At 42.9% G+C, this 20,609-nt stretch overlaps 1 protein-coding gene across 2 annotated transcripts in view; it reads left to right on the top strand.

The window, feature by feature from the left end:
• Positions 1 to 557: 557 nt before the first annotated feature.
• SERBP1 (SERPINE1 mRNA binding protein 1) overlaps positions 558 to 20,609 on the top strand; it is a 30,000-nt gene continuing 9,948 nt past the window's right edge. The window contains exons 1-6 of one of the 2 annotated variants that reach the window (XM_059727926.1): positions 558 to 1,050; positions 5,173 to 5,332; positions 6,739 to 6,879; positions 7,019 to 7,090; positions 7,638 to 7,712; positions 17,415 to 17,592. In XM_059727926.1, the coding sequence (XP_059583909.1) occupies positions 660 to 1,050; positions 5,173 to 5,332; positions 6,739 to 6,879; positions 7,019 to 7,090; positions 7,638 to 7,712; positions 17,415 to 17,592 (1,017 nt within the window). In that variant the 5' untranslated portion in view covers positions 558 to 659. Of the gene's footprint in view, positions 1,051 to 5,172; positions 5,333 to 6,738; positions 6,880 to 6,994; positions 7,091 to 7,637; positions 7,713 to 17,414; positions 17,593 to 20,609 lie in introns of both variants that reach the window. The other variant, XM_059727925.1, reaches the window with a different exon arrangement.

Raw genomic sequence — 20,609 nt, 5'->3', positions numbered from 1 at the left:
ATATGGACTTTTTTAAGTGACGAGAGGTACAAAGCAAGCGGCCACTCCCCTCTCACTTGGTCGACTCTCACTTGTTGCCAGCGTGAGCTGCGGTTCCCCTGCTTGAGCGGTGGCGGGTTGGGGCGCTATGTCTTGCTGGCCTGGGGTTAGGGTCTGGATAGGGGCTGCCTCCGTCCCTTGCAGAGAAACATGTCGCAGATTGCAAAGACGCTTATCCGGTTTCATTGCACATTCCGCTCCCTCCTTTCCGTATTTTAGTCCTTTAATGCTTCCCCACCCCACAGCTGCAGGCTGGAGCCTGCGCGACACCGCCACTCTTAGGCGTCCCCAAGGGCGGCCGCACGTGGCTCAACTCCCGGGGCGGGCGAGCAAAGGGGCCCGGAGCCAGTGCGCAGGCGCGGCCTGGCCAGCCCCCTGCACAACGACGGCGCGGTGGCCGCCGGGAAGCGTAGTCCAGCCCCGCCCCGCGCACGGGCTGCCAGCGGCGCGGGCCGCCTGCCGCTCCCGTCGTGCCCCGCGCGGGCGGGCGCCGGGCCCCGGATGTTCCCGGCGCCGGAAAAGAAGCGGGTCTCTTCAGGGTCGGCCATCTTGTGCGGTCGCGGGCAGGGGTCCGGGGCCTGGGCAGCATCGGAGGAGCATCCCGCCGACAAGGGCCCATCATGCCCGGACACCTGCAGGAAGGGTTCGGCTGCGTCGTCACCAACCGCTTCGACCAGCTCTTTGACGACGAGTCCGACCCCTTCGAGGTGCTGCAGGCGGCCGAGACCCGCCGGAAAGAGAGCGGCGGCGGCAGCAGCCAGGGGGGCGGCGGCGGCGGCGGGGCCCGCAGCGGCCCGGGGGCGCCGGCCAACTCGTCGGGCGGGGCCGGCGGCGGCGGCGCGGGGCAGGCGGGGGCCGGCGGCGGCCCGGGCAGCGCGGCCAAGCAGCTGCGCAGGGAGTCGCAGAAGGAGCGCAAGAACCCGCTGCCGCCCTTCGCCTCCGCGCCCGGGGGCGCCGCCGAGCGCCGGGACGAGGGCAGCGCCCAGCCCGCCGCGCCGCTGCGCAAGGAAGGTGAGCGAGGAGGCGCCGGGGCCCACCCACGTGCGGCCTCGGGCCTGCAGCGCGGCGATGGGGCGGCGGCTTCCCGCGGGGGGGAGGACTGGCCTGGCGGGAGCCCCGGCTGCTGGGCCGGGGTCGGGTGCCTGGGAGCTGCCCGAGTGCAGCCGGTGGCTCCCGGGCCACGTGCGGGCCCTGCCGCCGCCTCCTTGCAGGTGCCGCAAAATGGAGTCGGTCTCTTCATGCCTTGTCCGCTGCTACCGCTGTTGCTGTGGTGGAGCCCGAGCCCGCTCATGCGAACAGCCTGGGGATGGGGAAATCCTCGCTGGGAAAGAGCTGCCAAGAAACGAGGCCTGGAGTCCGCTCAAGGGGTTGTGGGGATTAACAGCCCGGGATTGAAGCTGCCTTGTTGGGGGAGGGGTGGGGTTTTTGTGGGGGATTTGGTTGGTGGGTTGTTCGTTTTTTTTTGTTTTTTGTTTTTTTTTTTTAACAGGTTCCCCCCCCCCCCCCCCCCCCCCCCCAATTGGTTGAGGGTTGTAGAAACTGGCTTGTGGCCTGGCTTGAGGTTCCTTTGAATGGGATGAATGTTAATAACTTTGCGTTCTTCAGATGCATCGTTCCCTGACGTCGCACGTGTATAAGCATCGTTCGCTGACGTTGCACGCAACCGTTTAATGGGCGGGTGGGGGAGCGTAACTTCTTATAGGAACAAGCGAAGGGAATAAAATGGAGCAAAATTAAATGAGTTACTTTTCATATCCAAACTAATGGTGCAGCACTGTGTGAGCACATGCTAAATCTTGTGCATGGGCCTTGTTTCGTAGCAGACAATGGGACTGCCCTTTTGCATATGTTTAGGTATTTTCAGGGTTGTGGACACATTTTGGAACATTTACTGTAAATGCTGCTTTAGTGTCTTGAAAGTGCCATGATATTTGGAGAAGGAAGCAAGGTGATTGCAATGTAGCTGAGATGAAGAAGCCTCTTCAAAAATCTTTAGAGTAGAAAAGTAGAATTGATATAAAGCATGACATTCATATTCCACTTCCCTTCAATACATCATGTTGGAAAATGATCCTCCGGACCTTTTCTGTTGCTTGAAAAAAGGTGAACAGTTCTAATAAAACCTGTCACTTCAAAACATTTTATCCAGGAAAATATTAAGGAAAACATTTTGTGTTAGGCAAAACTGAGAAACAGAAAGGGAGCATAATTTATTATCATGTGGGTATTCTCTACTTCAGAGCTGGGGGCTTAAGACCAGTTCAGAGCTTTGGTGTTCTTAAAAGTGGAATAAATGGTACAAAACATGATTGATAGTTATTAAGTGGTGGGGGAAAATTTATGAGGAGGGAAGACAGACTGCTGCCACACCGATTGTACTTGTGTTGACCCCTGGTTGACATTGTAAACTTTGAGATGTTTATTTGGACAACTCCCATGTTGAAAAAGCTCTGTTTTCTTTATTTCAACTTTCTTGTGCCTCCAAAATGACTAGTAACTTGAGCCTTTTTGCTGCAATTGAAGACATCAGAAAAGGGCAGGTCTGTTTGCTAGAATACATAAAGATGGTTTCAGATTTGTTGAGATGTAGTAGTTGAGAATTCAGTTTTAATTTTATGTGATCCCCCCCTGCTTTTTTTTTTTTTTGGTTTGGTTTTTTTCATTATTGTTCCCCCTAGTGCAAGGACAAAATGGATGGATAAACATTATTTTATAAGTTTGATTCATGAATACAAATGTGTCGACTCACCAGTCATGAAATTTTCTAAATTGCCCACGTGTTAGTCAAAAGAATGGCAGCTTTTCAGTTGGTGAGCTCTGCATACTTTTATAATATATAACCTAGATATGAATGTAGTTGATAAGGCAACAAATAAGGATTTTTTTGTAAGGTACTGGCCTGGGACACGAGATCTGGGTTCATTTCAAGTCTGAGTTAGTACTACTTTACAAAGTAAATCCATTTCATGCAGATTATTTAACAAGAAGCTTTATTTATTTATTTATTTAAACTAATGTTGGATAGTGTTTCTAGAGCAGGGAAGCCATTGTTCATTTGGGTGTTTGACATGATGGAGATCATTACAAATGCAGTGGCTATAACCCCACCCACATATGTTGCTTGCTTGATAGGGGTTTGCTCAGTTGGGGAAAGATATAAAATATCACAGTGTTCTTTTAATAAGAGGACACAGAGTATAGTTAAATTCCCAGTACTTGAAGTGTAAACAGAATCCTGCAAAATAATTATGGTAGCTATTCTCAGAGAAAAGTTACTATTTTCAAAGCCAGATTTCATAGACTAGGGCTGGAAGAAACCTCAGAAGATCATCGAGTCCAGCACCTCGACCGAAGGGCAGGAAGTCAGCTGGGGTCATAGGATCCCAGCAAGATAAGCATCCAATTTTCTCTTGAAGGTGTTCAGTGTAGGTGCTTGAAAGATATTTTTTTCTCCTCAGATATTAAGGCTGTCCTGCTGATTTGATCTAGAATTTATTATGTAGTTTGATTGGGCATTAGAGCAATTTACTTATACAGAAAAATTAACAGAACCTAGGCTTCTTCTGCACCTGCTGTTTTTGGGGATTTTTTTGTTTTGTTTTCTTGGTTTTTTTAACGTGACCAGGAGCCATAGTTGTCTGTTGTGGCATTTAGTTTTCAGTTAATTTTATGGTGGCATGAAGGCCAGATAGGATGCACAATAAACAGAGTGTGGTTTCCATGTAAATAACCCTAAGAACATGATGCATGGGTGGATATAGATTTTTTTTTTTTTTTTCCCCCCTAAATAAAATTTATTCCAGGAGAGGAGTATGAAAGTCGACTTATCTCTGAATGTGGCTTCTTATTATGGGAGATGATGGCAACATGAGAAAACAAATTTATAGCAGTAACTTTTGTCACAGTCAGTTTCTTTCTAAAATAAGGTAATTTTTCTTGAACATGAATTCACTAGAGCAGTTTTCTAAAACTTCTAGACTATTGTCAATGCTCAAAATTTGCATGGTCTTACATACCTTTGCCGTGAAACTTCTGAAGGGCATGGGGGTAGAGAGGTAAGGGGAGTAGTGCAGTCCCTTGTGCTTGCTTGTCTTGCTGGCCGAAGTGTTGGCAATACTGTGTTAGACCTTGCACTGAAGGCAAAATTAAAAGTGAGCTTTTATGTATGTGGTCATAATGGAGAAACAGCCCTCCCACCCCCACCTGGTGCTATTCCGATAACACAGGCTGTTTCAAAAGATGGCATTCGCGGACAAATGATTTGAGTGAATTTTGCCTGTCGGGGAGTAAGCATACATGCTGTTTGCTGGAGTAGGCAGCTAAATTTGTATAGCATTTAGCTTAAAGGTGTCCTGGTGTATGTTTGGAGCTCTAGTCAGTGTGGCAGTTATACTCACTTCTGGCTTATGGACACGTTGCCTACAAGACCCTCCAGTGTTATGGCCACAAGAAATTAGAAAGTGGAAAATTAAATTGCCTGGGGAAACAAAAGTATGATGCTGTCTGCTTTGTTTTGTTCTGTGTTGCTCAGCAAAGGGTGCGGACTGCTGCATTTTGGTAATGCAGAGACTAAATCATCTGGGGTTGGAGTGTACTTGGCCAAAGTACACTGGGAATCACTTGTCCTTTAATCTGGCCTAGAATTAATGCAGGTGGAGCACAAAGATGTTCAAAAGCCACTTTGGTGTTTCTGTACCTTAGCAGCCTGGCTTAAAGTTCTGGTGAACCTGATAAATAAGATAAGTTTAATTGTCACCAAAACAGTGTCATTATTCATATCTACAATTTTTTTTAAACATGTTAATCTGAGGTTCAGTGTCCTTTAAAAAATCGACAGCTCTTTTCCATAGTTCTTGTCACATGTTTTATTCCTGTAGCTGTTTGTCCTCCTGCATAATACACGCGCTCAAAGAGTTGACTAAAAGTAAAAGGAATTCAAATTGGGGTAAAATGATAAATATTATCTTTATTTGTAAAAGGTAATACTCCCAGAGTGCTTGGTCACCAGGAGATTGGAAGAAAAATCTAAATGGTCAATTCTTCATTGGCTTTTGCTTTGTGATAGAATTACAGTTTCTTTTAATGAGTTGCTTCATCATCTTGCTGATGCAGATTGTTGGCCTACTATTTTAGGGATAAGACGAATTGGCAGAAGGCCCGATCAACAGCAGCAGCAGCCTCAGGGTGAAGGCAAACCCATTGACAGGAGGCAGGAGAGACGACCTCCGCGTGAGCGCCGATTTGATAAGCCTGCTGATGAGAAGGGTGAAGGAGGAGAGTTTTCTGTGGATAAGTAAGACTTTAATTTGCATCTGTGATTATTGGAGTGGGACCCTCTTTTCTGTTCTAGTTAATAAAAATAGATGGAGTTCTTTAGTTGGCTTGATCAAAATATTGGTAACCCAGACTTTTTACCAAAACAGGCATTTGTAATTGTACATTGAGGAAGAGTTGCCTTTTTTATTATTATTATTATTATTATTATTATTGCACAGCTTTTGTCTGTATTTGACCTAGATTATTGTGGACCAAAGCCAAGTTTGAGTATAGAATATACCAGTTTTAAGGTATGCTTTTAGACCAGTACAGAAGCCCATATGGAGAGTTTTTATAGTCTAATGTGATCAACAGAAGTAATTAGTTGTATTAGTCTAAAAGTTAGGTAGAAGGTGGAGCAGCGTGGTGCCTTTTTATAGGCCAAGTCAGGGCTGTCCAGTTTCCAAGTGCATGCCCCTGGGCTTCATGCTGTGCAAGCTGCATGCTGTGTTATATGACCCCCTCCCCTTGTACTGTAGGGCGCTTGATACACCATATGAGCACTTTTCAAGCTGCAGAGGGTTTATTGTACCATACCATGCATTTCCCTTGTTCCCTGCCATGTGGAGAGCACTTCCCACTGCTGCATGGGGTACTCGGGGTTCCCCTGCTTCTGTGGAGCCCTCTGACCATGGGCTCCTTTAGCTTCATGGGCTACACCCCTCTCCTCTGGGTTAGGTCAGGTAGTGGTAGTTGGAGGAGGAGCCTGGGGACTCTGGCCATAGCAGCAGGAAAGCAAAGGAACTGGAGCCTGAGGGATGCAGTTTATTTTTCAGTGGCCCATAAGCTGACCAAGTTAATCCAGGGCTGTTCAAATGGTATTGATGCTTTCTGTAAATTGCTGTATTGCTTTACCTATACAGCCAGTTGTAAACCAACAGAAGGGTAACCTTTCTGGAGGTTATACAATTCTGATTTAAAATTGTTTTAAAGTTGGTATTAAATCAGTAAAATTTTGCATGTAGACATGGCCCAAATCACCCAGTGAATGTCATGTAACTGTTTTGGAAGTCATGTGTTCTGAATGTGAAGCTCTAGGGTGTTACTTTATTTTTCCTTAAAGAAGTAAGCCGGGGAAAATATGATAATTGATAAATAGAAAAAAAAATGACGTCTTTGTGATAATCAGTCATTTAAAAAAAAATTAAAACTATTAAATGTCATGGAAACAAGCAGTTGATACCTTTTTAAAAACACTGTTTCAGGATTTAAGTCAGACTATGTAAAACTTGTCATTTTAATTGCAAAATACATTTGGTCTTGGGACTTTATTCTGTTTTTTTGGTATTTAGTTTTAGAGTATGCTTCTAAAACCTTGACTGTAAAAGCTGTTTCTTAAACTTCTAGAGGTAGAATATTTTAATATTTTTTGTTCTATGGTAGACCCATTCTTGACCGACCTATGCGTGGTCGTGGTGGTCTAGGTGGAAGAGGACGTGGACGTGGTCGTGGCATGGGCAGAGGAGATGGATTTGACTCTCGTGGCAAACGTGAATTTGACAGGCATAGTGGAAGTGATAGATCGTAAGTCTTTACACTTATTTGTTTCATTTCGTTACGCTTTAAATTGAACATATTTCTTAATTTGTCTTTTGAATATCTATATCCAGACACTATTATGTTAACTCAGTTTTGTTAGTTCTCTTTCACATTCACATTTCAGTGGCCTAAAGCATGAGGACAAGCGTGGTGGCAGTGGATCGCACAACTGGGGAACCGTCAAAGATGAGCTAACGTTAGTAATCTCTGATTTCTTGACATTTCCTAGAAAAATTAAAATATAAGTGCTGCTCCCAGCATTTATAAAACATAGACATAATTGCCTTGGAACGTAATACTTCTGGTTGTGCACGTTTTTAGTTTTGTTTTTGTGGGGGGCGCGGGGTTGTCGAAGTGGAAACAGCATCTAAATACATTTTAGAAAGCATTTAGAAAGCATGTTTCCATCAAAGTTTGCAAGTAGCTTTTTGGTAATGTAACTGACTAAATGTTTAGTGATAGGATTGTGTTTTAGTTGAGTATTTTAGAAAGTGTCTCAGTCGTAAAATAGGGCTCAACTATTAGGGGCAGCATGAGATTTGGGGAAAATTCTGCAATAAATTGAGGTAGTTGCCCTGGAAGTTGCACAAAAAAAAAAAAATCACAACATATTTTCCTAAAATTGTGAAAAAGGATAGAGTAGACCCCGTAACAGTGGAGAACTAAATTCCACGTAGTAATCTCTTGGTGGCGTTAAACTTTTTAATGCTGGCTGAGGGGGAAAAAAATCTTTTAAATTTCAGTGACCTGGATCAGTCAAATGTAACAGAGGAAACGCCAGAAGGAGAGGAACATCCACCTGCTGATTCTGAGAATAAGTGAGTACTATATTTCCTTTTTTTTTTTTCTTTCAGTAGCATGTGAAAATGTATTTTTCTCTTTAGTTTTTGGAATTCATTCATTCATTCATTCATTCACTCATTCATCATCCTATTTAACTATGTTCCCATTAGCCTTTCTTCAGCATATTGGGAGTGGTCAAAGTACTGTTGAATGCTTAAAAGGTGTAGTTGTCAGTTGAAAGCTATTTCTAGAGCTCTTCTCAACAGAATCAAGATCCCTCCACTCTCCTCTTCTGAAAGTGGTTCACTTTTTTTTTTTTTTTTTTGAATACAGAAAAATACTAATTTTCCTGCTACAAAACGACCATGACTGATTAGAAAAATTTTGATAGTATGGATTCCTGTTTGAAGTCTCTGGGTCTGTCTTATGAGTTGTGTTGGTGTTTGCACGCCTAGTAGTGCTAATATCATGCAATACCTTTTGAAAAAAGATCTCATGGCAACTCAAGGTGTGATGACACCTTGGTTGAAAATCACTGTTTTGGAAGTTTCTTTTCATCAGGACTCTAGATCACTATTTAGATCTGTTTAAACATGCTTCCATAGTAAGATGTTCAAATGAAACCAAACGCAGTTCAACTCCAACTGATCAGAGAACTAAGTAGGGGGGTACAGTAGGCACACCACACTTTTTTCCTAAAGCTTTTGGCTTCCCAAGTAGCTTTATTGACAGTAGCCAGATTTGAGGAAAACATGCATGCATAGAACCTCTCCTAAACTGCAATGAAAATTAGTGGTGCCTTTAATGTTACTCTTTAACAGTCGCCATTTCCCCACCCCTAGCCACCACTGAGTGGCTGAGAGGTAATTAATGCCGTGATATTTGCCTTGGCCTTTGGGGGGAAACAAAACTAAGGGCACTGCTGCACTGTAAACTTACACTGCAATTTAGGTTAGGTCCCTGTGCATGCATTTCCCTCCAGTTAAATTGCTGTGTCCATACAACGTTTGCAGGTAGATCGCTTAGTCTTATTTAATATTTTAAGTTTCTAAAGGATGGTTTGGAACTCTGCTCTGGATATTAATGACTTCACTAGCTGGTTGAGAGTACGTAGCTTTTTGAAAACAGAATGAATATCAGTGGGACAAGAGGCTTACGAAGATGTCGAGCAAAACTGCAAGGTAATAACTTCAGTAGAGCACGCAATTATACTTCATGATAGTTTCAGATAAAAATGATACCCAGATTTGATGGAACGCCTACGTGCATCTGGTGGTATTTAAAAAGTTCTAACCCTGGGTCCAGTACTACCTGGCTTTCTCATAAATGAATTTATGGATAATTAGGAGAGAGGACTCTGAAGAGAGAAAAAGAAACAAAGTGTAGGTAGACTTGAGAGAGCCAGATCCTGTTCCTATTTCAAAGGTGTGGAGGGATATACTGGTCTTCAAAAGAAGGCTAGACAGCCACCTAGCTGGGGTCATTTGACCCCAGCATCCTTTCCTGCCCATGGCAGGGGGTCAGACTAGATGATTTGCTTAGGTCCCTTCCGACCCTACTGACTATGAAACTATAAGTTGAAGATGGTGTGTTTTGCTTAGTTACCGTGAGGCTCTGCTTTATTGTGGGAGCTGCCTACCCCCAATGCAGTGTTTCTCAACCTGCGGGTTGCGACCCAAAAGTGGGTTGCAAGAATATATGAAAGGGTTGCAAACAAACTTTAAAAATGGATCAACAAACTTCAAAAAATGGCTTCTCCTTTTAACTGAGAAAAACATGGGAAACCCTGGCTTTTCGCTTACAGGCTGGCACAGTTCCAGCCTGCAAGGGGCTGCTTGGGGCTCCCCATGCCTTCTTCCTCCTAACCCAATGGGGGGGGGGAGGGTAGTGTCAGGCCTGACCATTGACATTGAAAAGTGGGTCCTGGTACAAAAAAGGTTGAAAACCACTGCCCTAATGCACAGGTGAGCAGACATATGTCAGCGGCTCCATTTGAGATTCAGCCCTAAAACAATACAGTAAAGAACCAAGCAGTCAAGTAACACTTTTTTTAAATAGTCTTTAGAGTTATTCAAAGCCGTAGTAGAGCCACTTAGTAGGTTCCGCCTTGGAAATAATGACATTTCTATAGTACAGCAAGATGAAGTGTATGACCCACCAGGTCCTTACTGTTTCAAGTTAAAATTATTTTAAAGCAGATTATTAGTTTGTGTTTAGTAGCCTTTTAGTCATTGGCTGTGCTTTAGTTTGACATTAGCTAGCCATTTGGAATACAGTTCTAGCAAATCAGCTGGGGCTGGGTGGTGCAGGCACTAAGGTTCATGGTTGACAGCCCAGAGCGTGCAAATTCAAGGCCACAGCAGAAGCACTCTTGGAGCAGCCCTGTCAGATTCCAGCAAATCTGTAAATTCTGCTAAATGCCTTGTTAAAAAGACAAAGAGACGAAAGGAAGTGTTGAGAGCCATAAACTGCTAGAATGTTAAGTTGCTTGGAGTTTTAGTATTGGCTGCAGTACTCTGAATACTTCTGTTCAGGCAGTTTTTCCCAAGTTGCATCACAAACCACAACTATATAGCATGACACAATGTGACAGTTGCCTGTGACACTAGGGGAGTGGGCTTGATCAGAGAAGTTTATTCCAAGTTTAGTTAAACAGAAGCTATTATATAAATAATTCTAATATTGAACAAAAATGCTCAACAGGCTAAAAGCTTAGTTTATTTTAAAGATAAAATTGAAACATTTCAAAGAAAACAATACTATATTCTTACTTTAAATATGTTTGATAGTTGATCAAAAAAGTATCTACTGTTAGTGTTAAATTCTAGTAGGTGATGTATCTATTTGTGGAGTATATTGGTGGAATTAGATATAGTGAACCAACAGGTTTCTACTTTGGTGTTGAACAGTACCTGAAATCCAGTAAGGGACATCTAAAGCAAAATATGAATTTTGTGTAGTAAGAAACATTTTGACTTGAATATCAAATTTTAGGTGAAGAATGTGGGGGTGGAAAAAAGAAAGGAAAGCACAGGCTTAAGTTGCCTCTTCACCTGAAGCCTACATTTCTGTTTTAAATGACAAGCTGTATTTCTGTTACAGAAAAATTTTCCTTTTTATTCATAATTCTTGAAACCAAGTATAGCCAGAACATTGTGCGACAACAAGCTAGCTTAAAAATAAGTTGTCGCGGGGCAAAAACCTGCATATAACAAATTTGATGTGTATGCAGTGTTTCCTATTATCTGACTGTCAACAGAATACTTGTTGTCTGCCAAGGATTTGCTGTCTGTATTAAACTGCTGTTGTCTGCAGAGGACAAACTGTAAGAACTCTGCTACTTATTCGTTTGTCAACGTGGCAGAAAATCTACCTTATTTGCAACATCAGTCACAACATATAATCTCTCTCGCTTCCCAAATGCTACACCAAGATGAACAAATATGTTCCTCCAGGAATGTGGTGTGCCTGCAGTGAAACCTGCTGTGGTAGTCATATTCTGCTGATTGCACTGCTTTTGCTCTTTGAAATCTGAATGGTTTGTGGGCATAGATGAGAATTTAGAAAGTGGTGACTGGGAGTTTGGCAAAGAGTAGTTTTAGGTGTGAGATTTGAGGGCAAGGATATTTGAACACTGTATGGTGAAAGTAGGAATGAATCTGGGTATGTAGGGATTGACGTTGTGATACAAAGGTGAAAGGCTATGGAAACGTTGCAAAGATGCATGGTCTATAGTTCAAAGTGGAGTGAAGAAACTTGCAAATAGGGAAGACTGGAAATGAAGTTTTATAATAAATATACATTAAACTTCAGACAGTTGTGTTAGTTGGTTTAATAGATCTTTTGAAGTTTGCTAATCTTAGTCTCATGCAAGTGAGGTGTTGTTATAAAGTTTTCTATTTACCAGACTATTTTGTTGTTTCTATTAGGTAATTAATTATTAGTTGATGGCCTAGTTTGTGGCAGGTGCAAAGTGCTGCTGATTTATAGTTGGTACTAGCTATGTCTTTCCATATCTCTCAAAGAAAGAAAGTAAATTTATATCAGAGGTACTGAAGTTGTGAGTTAAGGCAGTAAGATTACTCTAGACCAAGGATAGGCAAAATATGGCCCGCGGGCTGGATGCAGCCCACCGACCATTCTATCCAGCCCGTGGGGCCTCTAAAAACTTTAGAAAATGAATTTTTATCTGCCCCTTACTGCCTGTCAAAGGTGACAGGCAGACAGGGGCAGTAGCACCCAGCAGGAGCCTGTTATTGAGCAGTAAGGCAAGCCTGACTCCACCCAGCCCCAAACCTGTGGCTTCTGGTCTTGTGACCCTGAGTGGTTCCTCTCCTTCCTTCCCCCCCCCCCCCCCCGGTGTCCAAGTGGAAAGTAAGGTAAGATTGGACATGGGGGGGGGGGGGGGGGGGTACTGTCAGAATAGCCCAGTGGCCAGGAGGGCCCTGTGGTGCTTCCAGGGCCAGGCTGGAAGCAGGCAGGGGGTGGAGGGAAGCTGCTGCAGCGGGGGCGGGCGGGGGGGGGGGGGGAAGGTGGTGGGAGCGCATGCCACTTAGCTGCTTCTCCTCACTGGTGCTGACCTGGCCAGGCCCATCTCATCTTGAGCGGCACGTGACGAAGCAGCGGCTGGGACGGCTTTGCTGTGTCCTGCTTGGTTGGCACCAGTGAGGAGAAGAGGAGACTCAGTCAGCTGAGCAGAGTGCCGCTCAGGACCAGCCCAGCCCGGTCTGAGCGGCACACAGCTCAGCCACCACTTTTCCTCACTGGTACCCTCCAGTTTTGGCCAAGCCAGTCCTGAGCAGCACATGGAAGCAGCAGCTGGGCTAGCTTGTCTGTGTTGTGCTTGGGTCAGGATGGGCCTGGCCAGGTTGGCACCAGCAAAGAAAAGTGGCAGCTGAGCCATGTGTCACTCAGGACCAACTCAGCCACAGCTTCCCCTCCCCGGTGCTGGCCTGGCCCAACCTGAGAGACATGTGGCAAAGCCTTGGCTTCTGTTTACCTCTGCCAGCCGGTCCAAGCTGCACGCAGCTCAGCCACTGCTACTCATCAGTGCCGACTCAGCCAGACCTGTCGCATCCCGAGCGGCACGCAGGACAGCAGTGGCTGGGCCGACTTTGCTGCATGCTGCTCAGGACAGGATGGGCCCGGCCTGGTCAGCACAGGCAAGAAGCAGCGGCGGCTGAGCTATGCACTGCTTCCCTGCACCGCTCAGGATGGGTTGGCACCAGAGAGGTAAAGCTGTGGTTGAGCCTGTGCTGAGCTGCACCCCCCCCCGTTTTGTTTTTTTGGCATGCTGGCACTCCACCACCTTGCAAGGGTTTTTTCAGCGCTCTGGCCAAAAAACATTGCCTAGCCCTGACATAGACCATGTAACAAGAGTGTAACTTCCAGTTCTAAGGCCATACTACCCCCTCCCAAAAGGAGTACTTCTGGGGGCAAAGGGAGGGACTTCCAGTGGCAAAGGGTGTAGGGGTTAGGGGGTGGGACTTCTGGTCAGAAGATGGCGACCAGGGGGCAACTGTCAAGAGGTAGGGCTACCCATGTGGCCCTCAACAGCTCACCAAAATTCATGAAGTGGCTCTCCAGCTGAAATAATTGCCTGCCCCTGTGCTAGAATATGTTGAATTTGGATGATGTTTTATAAAGGTTTTCCTAGTGGTTTATGAATCATCTCGTTTTTAAGGTGTGTTTCTATTTTTTTTTTCCTTGGATTAGGGTGAGGGAGGCAAAATCATGACCAGTATAGTTTTGACAACTAAACCTTTTTAGTTGTTTTTGATTATTTTTTTTATATAGTTTTTTCCTAATAGACTTCATAGTGCATTCACAGTGACAGTTTTATTAACATGCCATGGCAAGTTAAAAGTTTGCTATAGTGTGAAAAATGGGGGAGGAATAGGTTGCATGGGGGGGAGAATCCTGGTTTAAGGGTTAGTAAATTTTTTTTTTTTTTTTTTTTAAGTTGGTATCTTGATATATTGTAGCACAAGGGTGTCAAGGATGGGACCCACAGACCAAATCTGTCCTGCAGAGCCCTATCATCTGGCTGCCTGGGGGGTCTTGAGTGGATGTACTGACAGTATGCAAGGTGTACCAGATGGCCCTGTGCCCCCCATGCAGCATTTACTTCACTGCCCATCTTTTTTGTACCGAATGCAGTGCACATCCTGGAGAGACCAGGGAGGTGCCACATGTAGCACAGCTCGAGTGGGTGTGCTGTGTGCAGCATGGTCCCAGACCAGTTACTCTGGGACATGCAGGTGACTGCATGCTGTGTAGTGCTGGAGTGGCCGGTAGTGTACATATGCTGCATGTGGGGCCTGACCTGGCCTGCAGAGCAGCTCTCCACCAGTCCTGTGGCTTGCAGCATCAGATGAGTTGGTTAAACCATCTGTAGTATTTTGTGATGGTACAGGGTATTTAAAAAAAGAAAAGACAGTCCTGGAATTCAGTTGTCATTTGTGATATTCCAAACATTATTGTACCCAATGAATATTGTTAAATTGGAAAATCAAGCACTTGAAATTCAGAATGCCTTGTGTGTGTATTATGATTGCTAGTTTTTTGCACGCCTAAGGCTTCACTCGTTCAGTGCACCAGAACACTGTTTTAGGGAAGAATAAATGTTTGTAGCAAATGGTGCAGTTGTCTTCAGCTCCCTACCTCATTTGTGGATTAGATGGTGGTCTGTAAGTGAGGCATAGAACTGTAGGAAGAAAGGATGGTCTTGCAGTCAAGGCAGTTGAAAGCTATTGAGGATTAGATTCTCTCATTTTCTGGATACCCAGTTTAAAATGCTGATAATCTGAAATGCTGAAGTGCAGAGCTGTCAGAATTACAACTTCTATAAAATGCAGCCTTACTGGGAGCCTGTAAAGCAGCCCTTTAAATGAAGTGCTCCAAATAGTCAGGTCTCGGTTATTTCTGATCATGCATCCCAGATCAACCAACATTGTTTCAATTTCTGCCTCAGTTCCCCCAGTGTATACTGGGGAGAAGACTACCACCCTGCCTCAGAAAATTTTGCAATGATGAAGTCATTTTTGTAAGGTTAATATTTTGATGAGGAAGTTGTAGAAAAGCCCATGAGGAGGTTGGTAATCCTTTATTTGAAGAGTTGGATGATGAACAGTAAGTAATACATGCCCCCCCCCCCCACACACGCATATAATTAGGGCAAAAAGTAGCTTTGGGAAAATGGTAACATTAATTGGAAACTTTTTCTTAATGTATATGTTGGAGGGAGGGATGCCAAATTAAGGGAGTAGCATTAATTTTGGCATATCTTAACTGTTGACTACTTAATTGTAATGTTTCTGTTATATTAAAAGACCCACACAAAAGTTAACTGTCTAATCTAGAAAAACAAAAGAATGAAATGTAGAACAAGATTAGCAGGGATAAATCCCTGATTCTCTTCCACTTGGACCCAGCAGTCTGTACTTGCTGATAGAGGGGGCTGGAGGGTTCCTGAGAGTTCAGTAGCCATTGCTGGAACATTGAGACAGAAATAGTAGGTTTCATTCCAGATGTGTAAGGGAGTGTACTTGATGGTTTGAAGTCACTTGCTTTCCTCAGATTTACCCTTTCCAACTGCTCTCTCCTCTTTGATAGTAGTGAGCTTTCTTGTCTTTTCCCCTTCCACTTTGTTCTTACTTTTCACCAGCTTTTGTCTTGTTGCTGATTTTTCCCTTTGCCCCTAACTCTCTCCCTCCTCTATTTTTCACTGCTTCTTTTGGCCCAGGATATTTTTGCCATTTTCCCTCTCCTTCTTGCCTGATTTCCTTCTTTTTTCCTTTACTGCGTCTGGGCACAAGTCCTGGATACAATTCTACTGAGTATAAGCATTCTGGAGTATTAAGATGTGGCCAAATTGACTGCGTTTTTATTGGGGGTGGCTAAAAACTCATGTTTGGTGCCAGGTAGATTTAAAAACCCTCACTTAACCATTATCCATAGAGTAGCTGTCCTAATCTCTCTTCATGGCCAGAACAGGCCAAAACAATGCAGTCCTCTTTTGAATGTCAAACTCTGTAGCTGAAAAATTGAGAGAGAATTTGCCCTGAAGCAGATACTTGCCACGAACACTTAGTTTGGTAAAATTTCAGGCAGCTGAAAAATACTCTGTGAATGACTGATGAGAATTTGAGAATTCTCCATAATAAGGGTACAGTCTACACTGAACACAGTAACAATCTTCATATAAGGTATAAATAGTATCTCTGAGTTCCATCAACAATAATTCTACTGTAAATTTGCACATCAGAATCTTAAATTGTATACAACTTACTGTTTCAAGTCAGGTGCAGCTATTGAGTTTTCAGTATAAATTGTTGAGTTGGTAGAACAACAAAATATAAAAATAATACTTTGAAAGACTAGTAAATTTGAGACCAACATAAGAAGTAATGCCTCCTTACTTGACTTTTTCTTGCCACCCCATTGCTGTCTCTGTCCCTTCCTATGGAACATTTAAGAACAAACAAACAAAAGTATTTATGCAAAAGAATAGGATCTAATGCAGGGGCGGGCAAAATATGGCCTGTGGACTGCATCTGGCCTGCATGGCCCCTAAAAAAATTTAGTAAATGAATGTTTATTTGCTTCTGGCTGCCTGTCAAAGATGACAGGACTCGGGGAGGCAGCAGGACTGAGCAGCCCAGTCTTGCCCCACCCCCAGCCATTTCCCTGCCTTTCTGCCCCCACAGGTCTCTGGCACCATGTGGCTCCCAGCTGTATTGCTGGAGTGGGGAGCATGGGGCTGCGCTGATACCCTGGGGGGGAGAGGGAGGGTCTGTGTGGGCAGGGGTGTATAGGTGGGGGGCTTGGGTGTATGTGTAGGTAGGGGGGTGTCGGCAGGAGCAGTGCAGGGGGGTCAGCAGGGATGGGGGGGGGGGGGGGGATGTTCATAGGCGAGTTCCACAAGCACACCCCACCATACACAAGCATCCACATCCCTTCACACACTCCAGCCACCTTCTGCCCCACACCTACCCACCCCCACAGATGCACCTACACCCCACTACATACAAGAGCAGGACTTCATTTTAAGCTATTGTGCAATCACCTCTATGTATGCTACACAAATGTATATATCAGGACAAAAATAATTTTTAAAATCAATGAATATTGTAGATGTTTTCTTTTAGAATATAATTTGGTATTTTCCTGGTTCTGAGGTGGCAAAACCCCTTGCTGAAAGGATTACTTCTGGGGGGTGGGGCAAGGGGAGGGAGGGACTTCGGGTGGCAAAGGTCAGGGGTTAGGGGGTGGGACTTCTGGTCACAAAATGACAGGGCACCTGTCAAGGGGTGAGGATACCCATGCGGCCCTCTGTCCAAAATAATTGCCCGCCCCAATCTAATGTTTGTAGTAAGTAGCCTTAATGTGGTGTTGGAGAACTTTTAAGCTAACTGCTTTTGACTGATTTACAATGCTGTGTTCCCATGTGGTTCCTGTAAGGCAGCTTGTTCTGCTGTTCTTTTGCCCCGTCTTCATTGGTTAGAAGAGACTTATTTTTCTTAATTATTAAAAATCTGTGAAAGGCAACTGGCTTTCTGTAGGGCAGCATTCCCAAGTCTTTACACTCTCTTAATGGTTCTAATAAGTATTACACAGTCATACAGAGTTCTGTTCTGTCACTACACTGCTTTTGAATTTGCTACACATAGGTCTTTAAAATATGAATGAATAGAAATCTAAAGTCAGTAATTATAATATAAATGAACTTATTACAGAGAGAATGAGGTTGAAGAGGTTAAGGAAGAAGGTCCTAAAGAAATGACCCTGGATGAATGGAAAGCTATTCAAAGTAAGGATCGTGCAAAGGTTGAGTTCAACATCCGTAAACCAAATGAGGGTGCTGATGGGCAATGGAAAAAAGGATTTGTTCTCCATAAGTCAAAGAGTGAGGAGGTAAAGTAACATTTAATGGTATTCAAGAGTATCCAGATCTTATTGTTCAAATATATAAGTACTGTTCTGACTTCACAAATTTTACTCCTTGGGATGCCAGGACTGTCAGTAAAACCGCTGTCAAAAAAAATAACAGGATGCTTTGTTAACGAATGCTAAAACTTGAAAGTAACATAAATAAGATGATGCTAAATATGATCGGTTTCATTATTGAGCCGTCTCTCCCTCCAGCCTAACGGATACAGTTTTTTTTTTTTTTTCAATAAGAGTTGAGAACAAAAAATCTGGGGAGCTACTGCAATTTTAATAGACAAGAACATTTATTTCTTTTGCTTAAAGTTAAACTTTGCCTTGCAACATGTAAGTTTTAAATAGTTGAGAAACTTCAAAAGCCACTTAATACATTGTTGCTGCTAATTTCAGGCTTTATCATTACTGTTGTGCTCACAGGTAACATTTAGTGGATGGGCTTGTGCAGTAGATTCTATAGTAGTATGGGAAGCTAACTGCCCAAGCCTGAAAACTTTTTAAAGTTAATTGATGAGTTGATTTCATAGTGTAAACATGCTGATATTTTGTGGGCTCTGTATTGCTAGAGCACCTTTAAAAATGGACAAACCATATATAAACTTATTTTGTGATGTTTGGCATTGTAATGTTTATAAACCAGAACTAGGGAAATCTTAAATTCTAGAATCACACTCTAATTCACATACAACTTAGTAAATAATCAGTCCTTAGGTACTCTGGTATTAAGAGGTTCAGAGTCAAATTCCTTTAGTTTCCAGGTATGGGGAGCAAATGCAGTTTTTTGGTTTTTGGTTTTTTTTTAAAGCAGCCTAACCGGTAGTTTAAAATGGCTTCACATAACATTAAGAAAGCTTTGAAGTTAACTGCATTAAGAATGGTTTTGTGACAAGTCTTAGCTTCTTTGATTTCTTCCTGTTAAAAATAACCTATGTTGTCCAGTAACTGGTTATAGAATATGCTTTTAATCTTGTCATTGGGTACATTTTTTTTCTCTTCTTTTTAATTAAACTGCTTTTACTCCTAGCAAATATTTTCTTCTATTTTATGTAGAACTCTTTTAGGCGTAGCGTAGCCCTCTAACCCCCCACGTTTCTGTAAATGAGGATACTAAGCCACAGGTCTGGGAAGACTTAGGAGGTGTTCTGTTAATACTGTGCTTGTGGCTGGATGAATTCTTGGTTCTTATGTATCCTTTATGTTCACAAGCTTCCATTTTACTTAAGGTGGCGAATGTCTGAAGCTTACTTTTAAATTATGTGACTGTATGGAGTAACCATATTGAAAATAAGACTTACTTTCTATGAAATTCTTCCCTTTTTGTAAAATACTTTCACAATTTTAAAGAAAGTAGAAGAATTGCTGGATTCAGTATTTCATGAGGATATTTCTGTCCGTGTAAGCATATGTATTGCATAATTTAGCTTATGCGTTTTAAATTAAGAATTCATTAACAAAAAGGGAGCACAGAAGTAACATAAACTTACACTTTAGGTAGTGTTGAGTTATACGGTTTATAGTTATTTGTAGTCAATGGAGGGAATGCTGTGTTTAATTTTGGGTTTATTGGCTTTCTCAAAATTTACACTTGGATTACTTCCTGGGTGTGTTGGCTTCTCCAGTAAAACCTGTTCTTTCTTGTTTTATCCTTGCTCAATCTCTGGTTAGCTCTTTCCTATCCAGAAGCCCTCTGCCTAGATCTTTATCCATCCTGAGCTAGTGAGTGGAGAAAAAATCTGGAAAAACCCAAAATTTAATTTTTATTTACCTTTTTGTAGAGGCTTGTGTGTATTTAAGCAATTTTATTATGTTTTAGGATCTCTAGCTCTTTATTTGCAGCCATGTTGGAGACTCCCAAGCCATGTTGTTTGCTTACCTGCACAGGCAGAGAAGCTTCAATGTTTTTGTCGTATCTAAATTATAAAAATAGTTCATTAATAGTACAGCAGTACTTCAGAGTCCCTTATCTGCAGATGGGAAGATATATACTGTGTCTTTATCTTACTTAGTGCAAATCTATTTTCTCAAATGTGAGTTAAGTGAATTAAAATGATTCAGTAATAGAGGTAGAGATGCAAATAATCTTGTCCTCCCAGGACAAATGGCCATAATTTTTAGATTCTTCTGTTTAAAATGGCCCTTAAATTTACAGTCCTGATGTCAATGACTAAGGAATGAGTATCCCCTTTTAAATAACTGAGGCTTTTCAGACTAAGTGAGCATGTACAACTGTTGATGTGACTTGAATTTGGCTTTCCCTTACTAGTTTAGGAAAGAGGGCAACTGTTAATGACCTATCTGGACATTATTTCAGTTGCATAAGTTTCTCCCAGGCCCTTGCCTGTTTTCTGTGGAGAATGCCAAATGTTGTTGGCTAGTGCTCCACAAGAGCTTCCCATATCTTGAAAATCCAGAGTGCCATTAGCATGAACTCTCTACCAGCCAGTTGAGCAAGTACTATAATCTGCAAGTTAAAACAGTATTAACTGTTCTTGCTCCTTTTGGCTTCTTATACCTTCTTGTCAACAATGAAACAAATGCTTAGTGGAATGGAATAATTGCATCTAGACCACTAGTGCATACCTCTTTCTGATCAGTAGCAGTCAAACAGTAGTTCTCTTATGACAGTAACTTGGTTTATCTAAGTTCTAGACTTCCTTCCAGGTCCTTTAATAAGACTATTGTGAATGAATTATCAAAATGTATCCTACTTTATTATCTTGGAAATTGGGTTGAATGGGCAGTCACTTACTCTTCTCATCCCTTCAGAGCCACATTGTACCATGTTGTGGGGGAGCACAAGTACCCAGGGATTTTCTAAGAATAGAGAGGATGTTGGGGTTCAGTCCTGTACATCTCCGCAGTCTTTCAAAAGAAATGTTTCTCATGCCAACCTTTTTTTTTTTTTTTTTCTTCTTGGATTTTCTAATGAGTTGTTGCCTGACTACCTGAGCTGTTTTCTTAAACATGCAGAACAAGAGGAGAAGGAA

This window comes from Alligator mississippiensis, chromosome 5 (assembly GCF_030867095.1).
Source record: "Alligator mississippiensis isolate rAllMis1 chromosome 5, rAllMis1, whole genome shotgun sequence".
In the NCBI taxonomy this organism is placed as follows: domain Eukaryota; kingdom Metazoa; phylum Chordata; order Crocodylia; family Alligatoridae; genus Alligator; species Alligator mississippiensis.
The sequence above is the reverse complement of the archived record's forward strand: the minus strand, read 5'-3'. Positions and strand labels throughout refer to the sequence as shown.